At 38.5% G+C, this 10000-nt stretch overlaps 1 protein-coding gene across 1 annotated transcript in view; it reads left to right on the forward strand.

The window, feature by feature from the left end:
- The window catches only part of LOC137642246 (ionotropic receptor 93a-like), a 115002-nt gene that overhangs the window by 64010 nt on the left and 40992 nt on the right, over positions 1 to 10000 (forward strand). The window contains exons 12-13 of the mRNA XM_068374776.1: positions 1913 to 2006; positions 2704 to 2859. Coding sequence (XP_068230877.1) covers positions 1913 to 2006; positions 2704 to 2859 — 250 coding nt within the window. The remainder of the gene's footprint in view (positions 1 to 1912; positions 2007 to 2703; positions 2860 to 10000) is intronic.

Raw genomic sequence — 10000 nt, forward strand, 5'->3', positions numbered from 1 at the left:
GAGACTCACTGTCCTTTGTATGAAATGAAATCATTTGTACAAGTATAGACTCATCTAAGTTAGCTAACAGATTTGGTCTTATTCATGTACGTATGTATGTATGTATGTATGTATGTATGTATGTAATCCTACCGTATATAATAAATAGCAAGTGTCTGGCTATAGATAAAAATATTTTTCCTGTCACGCTGAACGGTATTGCCAAACGTATGGCTACTCGGTCTCTCCTCGTCCCTTGGGAGGGGGAAAGGAAGTAGTCATACTCTGGTGAGAAGGGTACCGTGGAAGGTACATTTGGAAACCACAATCTCCCACAACTTGCTGAACCAGCGGGTTGTAGTTAGGAAAGGGGGAAGGGATGGGAAGGGTTGAACCTGTGTGTGTGCATGTGTGTGCACATCTAGCTAAATACTTAGCAGTCTTCTCTGACCCTGGTGAGATGGCATTCCTCAATAGGTACATTAAAAAACCACAATTTCCCACAAATTGCCCAACCAGCGGGTTGTAGTTAGGAAAGGGGGAAGAGATGGGAAGGGTTGAATCTGCGCGTGTACGTGTGTGTGCGTGTGCGTGCATATCTAGCTAAATATTTAACAACCATTTTTGACAGGTCACGTACACTAGTAAAGGATAAATTATCAACTTCATTTAATGATAACCTATATTTAATGATATCCAAAATATGAGTTACAATGACATTAACACTAGCGTCAATGACAGCTTTGGATTTAAGTAATCTTTGGGCTAATGATGAGGATAAGAACTCAATCCTGATCGAAAGCTCCAGTTCATTTCTCTCACATAGTTAACAGTTAAGTAAATATATACATAAATAAGTGTGAATTAAATGATTCCCCATTTATGAACTTGTTAAAAATCCTGAGATTATCGGTTGACGAACCACATGAAGTGAACCTGTGTTTGTTTAAAGCAATGCCATTCGATATTTTGCAATTTGATCTGAGCAGTTTATGGGGTCTACCTTCTGACTGTATTTTCTTCAATATTCTGGTCAGTACAGCATGTTTCGGTCTCTAAATGAATTTAGGTATCAGTCTCGCTTTGTTTTTCAAGAAATTCCGGTTTATGAAATTCTTGAGTAATAAATATTATTTTTCACCCATTTTTTTTCAACTTCAAAAGTGATCAATGGAACCTTATCTAGATTAGAGACTAAACCTGTAACTTATATATTCTTGCTCTTTTATGCGTCGTAGAAATCAAAACCCTTCTGTCAATTTAGACCAGACGCATATTTACTTATTTACAATTATATATCTAATATCATTTCAAAGTTTTGATAACTCTGTTGAAAAGAAAAAATATTTTTTCAAAGGGTTCCCCACAAACTGAATATTTCAAACGAAAACTTGGCTCCAGCGACAATGTTTATATTGCGGATGTAATAACAGTACGAACTTGATTATATGAATAGAAGAGAAAAACCTATCATATTCGTGCACAAGAATTGCCATAGATTACACACTACAAATTGATAGAGTATATACTCTTCCATAGATTACACACAGCAGGTTGTGGTAGCCTAATGGAAACGTCCCTGCCTGGCGTTCTGCTGGACAGGAGATCAAGTCAAGCTCAAACTCGATAGTTTCCTGTAGTGTCTGGAACCTCACCATCCTTGTGAGCTAAGGATGGGGGGGGGGGGGGCAGCCTATAGGTTTATCTGCTGAATCATCAGCAGCCATTGCCTGGGCCTCCGTGGTCCTAACTTGGATGAAGATGAGATTTAGGTGCTGGTTATAGGGATATGGTCAATTTCTGGTGCCTGTCACTGTCCCTTGCCTCTGCCATTCATGAGCGACCTCTCTAAACCTTAAGAATTTTGATCTAGGTATATTCAATTCAAAGTAGATAAGGCAATAATGATTTTTCTCTTCTTTCCTCGTGACAGATACGTTGTTCGAACTCCCCCAGATGGCCAGTGGGGTATTGATACAGGCAACGGCAATTGGAATGGCATGATAAGGATGATTATGGACAAGGAAGTAAGTAATATCTGATGCTGGTTGCTGAAAAGATCTCAGACATCTGAGATATAGGAACATATCGGGTTTCTAGGTTTGGAGATGTACTAGAACTAATTCTGGAAGGCTAATTATGGAAGGCGATGTTACTCAAACTGTCTGTAAAACATATAATGGAATATAAGAAACGGAAAAAAACGTTCGTTCACTAATAGTATTCATTTACAGTTAAGAATTTAAGGATGTACGCATATGATAAGTTCAAGCTATAAGTTTAAAAGTTACAAAAACAGGATGAACTACTACTTTTGAATACTTACCCTATTATATCTCTGTCTCTGTCCGTCTCAAGATATTTGTATTTACACTTCAACATTTCTCCACATTTGGTACTCTCTCTCTCTCTCTCTCTCTCTCTCTCTCTCTCTCTCTCTCTCTCTCTCTCTCTCTCTCTCTCTCTCTCTCTCTCTCCTAGACGAGATCTGTGGCTACACTTGTACTCTTATATAGTACAGAGAATTCTCTACATTTGGACTTTCTCCCACATGGGTACAGTTATTCTCTCTCTCTCTCTCTCTCTCTCTCTGATAATCTTTCCCACCGTTATCCCTACATTAAGGGGTCGGTTGCCTGATACGCCCTCTCAAATGCCTTTATTAAAAGCATCCTCTCTCCAACATAGACGCCTCCTCTGAACTCGAATCCTTTCCCATCGCAGGTCCTCATCGGTGTAGCCGCCTTCAGCGTCTCCGCCCAGAGGATGGAGGTGGTCAACTTCACGAGCAACATCGACCGCCAGCCTTATGCCTTCATGATCGCCCGTCCAAAGGAGCTGTCTCGAGTCATGCTTTTCATGGAGCCCTTCGCTAATGACGTAAGTACGAAAACTATTAATAGGTTAAGGATTGTAAAGTTAGATTTTAAAGACTCCTGGCTAGTACAGTGGCAACATATTTGCCTAGCATTCGCATAGCAGCAGATCGATCCTAGTCCAGGGCCGCGAAGATAAGCTGTTTACTGGGGAGGCCACTGTTGTTTGGGCAAGACAGTGGAAAGGGGGGGGGGGGAGTTGGGCCTGCCCAACTAACGTTCTGGTGAGCGTCTATTCTGATGATACTGGAACTAAAACCAGACACCTTTACGTTTAAAGAAGGTTGAAATTACGACGACGGTCATAATGGCGGATTTTATTGCAGGGATGTGGATGGGAAGATAATTAGGATTTTTAAGTACTGACCCGCAATTACTTAAATGGATAAAAAGTAGAATGGTACATACTTTTAATAAAAATAAGATAAGATTCAAAACTTCTGTTCAAAGAGTATAAACGAGTAGATATCTTTGTAATCTAAAAACATATTTAGATGAATAGTAAAAGTTGCAATTGTGAGTGTACATACATATATCAAGGCACTTCCCCCCATTTTGGGGGTTAGCGAGTTAGCCGACATCAAACAAATGAAAAAAAAAAGGGGACCTCTCCTCTCTACGTTCCTCACAGTCTGACAAGGAACTCAACCGAGTTCGGCTGGTACTGGTAGAGTGCCACAGCCCACCCTCCCCCGTTATCCACCACAGATGAAGCTTCATAACGCTGAATCCCCTACTGCTGCTACCTCCGTGGTCATCCAAGACGACCGGAGGAAGCAGCAGGGCCTACCGGAATTGCGTTACAATCGCTCACCATTCATTCCTATTTCTAGCACCCTCTTTTGACTCTCTCACATCTATCCTCCTATCAGCCAGAGCTTTCTTCACTCCATCCATCCACCCAAACCTTGGTCTACCTCTTGTACTTCTCCCATCAACTCTTGCATTCATCACTTTCTTTAGCAGACAGCCATTTTCCATTCTCTCAACATGGCCAAACCACCTCAACACATTCATATCCACTCTAGCTGCTAACTCATTTCTTGCACCCCTCCTCACCCTCACTACTTCGTTCCTAACCTTATCTACTCGAGATACACCAGTCATACTCCTCAGATACTTCATCTCAAACACATTCAATTTCTGTCTCTTCGTCACTCTTATTCCCACAGCTCCGATCCATACATCACAGTTGATACAATCACTTTCTCATACAGAACTCTCTTTACATTCATGCCCAACCCTCTATTCTTTACCATTCCCTTCACTGCCCCACACATTTTGCATCCTTCGTTCACTCTCTGACGTACATCTGCTTCCACTCCACTATTTGCTGCAACAACAGACCCCAAGTACTTAAACTGAACCACCTCCTCAAGTAACTCTCCATTCAACATGACATTCAACCTCGCACCATCTTCCCTTCTTATACATCTCATAACCTTACTCTTACCCACATTAACTCTTAACTTCCTTCTCTCACATACCCTTCCAAATTCTGTCACTAATCGACCAAGCTTCTCTTCCGAGTCTGCAACCAGTACAGTATCATCCGCAAACAACAACTGATTTACCTCCCATTCATGACCATTCTTGTCTACCAGTTTCAATACTCGTCCAAGGAGTGTACTATATGATAATTACAAAATTTATTCATGTACTGTACATCAATCAGTGCTGCGCATTTCAATTTTCTTAAGGAACAGTTGCCCACTTCGCTTTTCGTTTCTTTATAGTAAGCAGTTCATATTTGATTAACATGGAACTAAAGTTCATTTCGTAACAATATTTCTTTGTGCGAGGTTTTATTTATGTTTTTGTTGTTATGTGGGATCTGTTTGGATCAGCCTGGGTCAATCCGGTAAGGGAATCGATGAACTGTCCTTTAGAATGTTTTCAAAATTGTATTTTATTCATAAGTTTGTTCCTTTGGTATTCAAACTCACGACATTTATTATCTAACATAAATCAAGATTGGCTTTCGAGAGATTAATCATACAAACCTTTCGTTGTAAGAAATATGATTATGACTAAAAACTCTTATACAGATTATTTCATGTATAACTTCGTAAAAGAAAACCGAATTAGACACAAAACCAGACTGATGTTGTAACGATTTTTGTAAGATTTTCTAATGTTCGGTAAAAAACATTCCTTCAATAATGCAAGTTCTTGAAAAGTACCCTGTGATGGACATTAAACTTTGCATCGACATTCACAAGCTAATTTAGCAACTTTTTACAAAGAGCATTAAAGTTTTTTTTTTTTTTTATCTTTTTAGCTACAGCATTATCTTCCAGCAAAAGAAACACCTTTAAAATTCATCTGTAATTACAGTATATTCTTTTCAAGCTAATGTTCCGTAGTCTTTAATATCCAATTTCATAAATTATAATTTTCCCAATTTTTTGATGGTACAGTATTCATTCTTCCTGTCCTTGTTTGAAGGTTGAGAAGCGAAATTACTAAGAACTTTACATGAAACCATAAATTACGTCATTACTGTCACTAGTTATAAAGTGGATGTAAAAGTCCTTTGTAAAACCCCAGAGCTTAATTATGAAAGAAGCTGAAACAAAATAAAACGAATAAAGAAACTAGAAGGGCACTCAGTAGAGAGCGTGTCTTTGCCAGGCCAAGCAGTCTCATTCTGCTGTTAATTCCACTGCGTATTTTACTACCATGTATTTTTTTCGAAATTTAGTTGATTTGTACTTGTGTCATATCCCACATTTCCACCATGTTCAGTTGAAATTGGTTCATTTGTTTATGCGTAATGTTGTTCACAAACAAAAAAATAAACCAACATAATATTTGGCATTTATTTAACAATGTGATTAAGAATATTTGCCATTTACTTAACATTGCGATTACTTCCAAAGTACTGCTGCGTACTTGTACTTTGATGTACTGTATCCAAAATGTTACAGATTCATCCTTGGGTCATATCCAACATGAGTACCAACTTTGGTCAAATTTGGCACAGTAGGTTTTGTGTAAAGTTACTTACAAACAAGCAAGCGATCAAATAAACTAACAAACAGAGGGGAATGCATACCCTTCGCAAAATCGGGCAATAGCAAACTTACTTCCATGACACCTGCCTCGTTTACAGAAAATACCATATAAGTAAGATGGTCATAAAGTCTAGCAATGGGACCGGGGAGGCATACCTTTTTGCGAGGAAGATGAAATGCAAAATTCCAGGCTTTAAAGAATTGGAGGGCAGATAGACTATCAAGGAAAAGATTTAGATTTGGATAATCTCTCATATATAATAAAGAGCAAGTGTCTGGCTATATATATATATATATATATATATATATTACACACATATACATATAGACATATATATATATTTATACATACATACGTACATATATATATACATATATATATATATATATATATATACAGTATATATATAGATGAGCGTGACCGAATATATATATATATATATATATATATCTTTCCGTTCACGTTCACCTCTTCTCGTCCCTCACGTAGGGGAGAGAGGGAGTAGTCATACCCCGGTGAGAGGGAGTACGTGTGCGTGTGTGTGCATATCTATTTAAATATCTAGTCGTTATTTTGACGGGTCGCGTGCACTAGTAATTTTCTGCTAGAATTTGGAAAACTAATATTCATTTTTATAGTCTTCTTCACTAGCAAAGACATACACTCAATTGACAAGACAGGTGAAAATTTGCTTTTTTTGCAGACTGGATAACACATAGAAGGATTTAGATGATAAAAAAGTAATAAAAAAGAAATATATTCACTGAAGCGAAGACCTTCACGTACCTCAAACAAAGAAGTATTTTGAACAATCTATATCACTGTATAAGAAGACAGGGAGAGACAAAAAAGAGGGATAATAATAAGAATTATAGAGTATAAAAAAGAGGTAAGCTTTGGTGTGCCTTGAGAATTGCGTGTTTGAGTACATTAGATCTATTACTTGCTACATATATTAATGGAAGCAGATAATGGTATCTCTATAACTTGTACGACACCATGTTCATGCCTTTGCGAGGATATACACGCGATAATCTGCTCGTTATTATATTCTCTCTCTCTCTCTCTCTCTCTCTCTCTCTCTCTCTCTCCATGAAGAGATTTGTATTTATACTTCGACCCTCTTTAACAGGACAGACATTTCTCTACATTTGGACTCTCCTTCGTGGAGGTACAGTTCTCTCTCTCTCTCTCTCTCTCTCTCTCTCTCTCTCTCTCTCTCCTTGAAAAGATTTGTACTTATACTTTGACCCACTTTGACAGTACAAACAATTCTCTACAATTGGACTCTCCTTCATGGATGTACAGTTCTCTCTCTCTCTCTCTCTCCTCTCTCTCTCTCTCTCTCTCTCTCCCTTGAAGAGATATGTATTTATACTTCGACCCTCTTTAACAGACATTTCTCTACACTTGCACTCTTCCTTATGGGGGTAGTTTTCTCTCTCTCTCTCTCTCTCTCTCTCTCTCTCTCTCTCTCTCTCTCTCCTTGAAGAGATTTGCATTTATACTTCGACCTTCTTTAACAGTACAGACATATCTCTACATTTGGACTCTCCCTCATGGAAGTACAGTTCTCGCTCTCTCTCTCTCTCTCTCTCTCTCTCTTGAAGAGATATGTATTTATACTTCGACCCTCTTTAACAGACATTTCTCTACACTTGCACTCTTCCTTATGGGGGTAGTTCTCTCTCTCTCTCTCTCTCTTCTCTCTCTCTCTCTCTCTCTCTCCTTAAAGAGATTTGCATTTATACTTCGACCTTCTTTAACAGTACAGACATATCTCTACATTTGGACTCTCCCTCATGGAAGTACAGTTCTCTCCCTCTCTCTCTCTCTCTCCTCTCTCTCTCTCTCTCTCCCTTGAAGAGATATGTATTTATACTTCGACCCTCTTTAACAGACATTTCTCTACACTTGCACTCTTCCTTATGGGGGTAGTTCTCTCTCTCTCTCTCTACTCTCTCTCTCTCTCTCTCTCTCTCTCCTTGAAGAGATTTGCATTTATACTTCGACCTTCTTTAACAGTACAGACATATCTCTACATTTGGACTCTCCCTCATGGAAGTACAGTTCTCTCCCCTCTCTCTCTCTCTTTCTCTCTCTCTCTCTCTCTCTCTCTCTCTCTCTCTCTCCCTTGAAGAGATATGTATTTATACTTCGACCCTCTTTAACAGACATTTCTCTACACTTGCACTCTTCCTTATGGGGATAGTTCTCTCTCTCTCTCTCTCTCTCTCTCTCTCTCTCTCTCTCTAAAGTAGCTATTACCTGAAAATTATGCTTATCTACATTTCCCTTTGTTATCAAAACTACGAAGGCAATTGGTGTCTTTCAAGTCATACACTTTGGTTTCACCGTAAGAATCCATGATATTCTTTTCGACTAGCTTTAAATTACACAATTCGTAGTCATTTGTGAATATTTGTGGAACCCCCTTTCAGAATTACGTTTTTAATATTCTCCACAAAGACATTTAATTTCTTGTCTGCTTTCTATTGAGTAACAGCCTTTAAATTTCCTCCCATACGAGTTGTTGATTTAGTGTAAAACACTTTCACAAATAAATAAACAACTGAATTGGGTCGTTTCTTCCTTGTCCTCTGCTTAAGAACATATACTTTAAAACTGTGTTGATCAACATCTATCAGGAGTTCATCGTAAGAATGACAATAAATCGATTACTGTTGTATACTCATGTGCATTTATGGAAATACATAGATATGTACATACTGTACATACAATACATCAATTACTGACTTAGTGCTGAATGATAGTCGGGCTTTCCCATTCTATCATTCGAGCATCAATGCAACGTCGTATTTTTATATATCTCACCTTTGTAACCACATTTTAGCAATTTTCTTCAATTCACGTTAAACAGTAATCCAGCATAAATCTTAGCAACAGTTCCTTGCGAACTCAAGTTTCTCCTTCCTGTCTACTTATTTATAAAGATCCCAATACATAATCTGTATTATCTACTCTATGATATACACATTCTCCCATGTTTCCTCTTTTTTTTTTTTTTTTTTATTTATTCCGTGATACTCTCTGAGTCTACTACTTCCAATCTTTGATCACCCATAATAGCATTGATGGTTTCATAATTTTTTTTTTCTTCAAACTCTTGATCTTGCTAACTATCAATCACAACATTCTCATCCTTCAAATCCTTCCAAGCTGTTCCTCTAATACTTACAACTCCAATACGCAAATTTTTAAGAAAAGTGTATCCTTTACACGTATCATCCACTACGACTACAGCTTATTTTCTTTTTCATAACATCTAAGTTGGTCCTCCTTCACATCTTCGGGACGTTCTGTAACTTGACTAACCATTGAGTAGGAACTGACACACTACTCCTTTCTTTGGGGCAAGTTTACTTGTAAGTTATAACTTTTCCGTTGGCATAATCTTACGAAAGTTACACAATAACCTCAGCCGCGCAATTTATTCTTAATATACGACATCAGAGTTCCTTAATCTTTCCTTTGGTCCTTTAATGCTCAATGTGTTTTTTCTTAACGCTCTAAAGGTACGTTTTGCATGCAGCGATTGTTGCGATCATCGCTGAGCACTAATTACATTTATTCCTATGGGGCTGTTTTGCAACGAGCGATTATCGCTACAGTCGCGAACGATCATAGCTGGCTCCAAATAATTGCTAGTTGCAAAGCAGCTCCATAGGAATAAATGTAATTAGTGCCCGGCGATCAGCGCTGATCGATGACTGCAACAATTGCTACATGCAAAACGTACCTTAAAGCCTACCAGAAACGTTACTGCCAGGCGACGGCCGGGCAGGGGTTCGAGTCCCGTTCAAACTCGATAGTTTCTTGTCTCTTCAACCTCGCCATCCTTGTGAGCTAAGGATGGGGGGAGCATATAGGTCTACTTGCTGAATCATCAGCACCCATTGCCTGTCCCTCCCAGGTCCTAGCTTGCGCACTGATAATATGAATATATGGGCAGCCTCTAAGGCACTGTCCTGCTAGCTAGGGCACTGATTCTGGGTCTTGCATCTGCCATTCATGAGTGGACTTTAAACCTTTAAAAAAAAAAAAAATACATCTCATAAACACACACTTTCTAGTTTAAATGCCCATAAATCCATTCTTTAACTCAG

The sequence above is a fragment of the Palaemon carinicauda genome, chromosome 6 (assembly GCF_036898095.1).
Source record: "Palaemon carinicauda isolate YSFRI2023 chromosome 6, ASM3689809v2, whole genome shotgun sequence".
Lineage (NCBI taxonomy): Eukaryota > Metazoa > Arthropoda > Malacostraca > Decapoda > Palaemonidae > Palaemon > Palaemon carinicauda.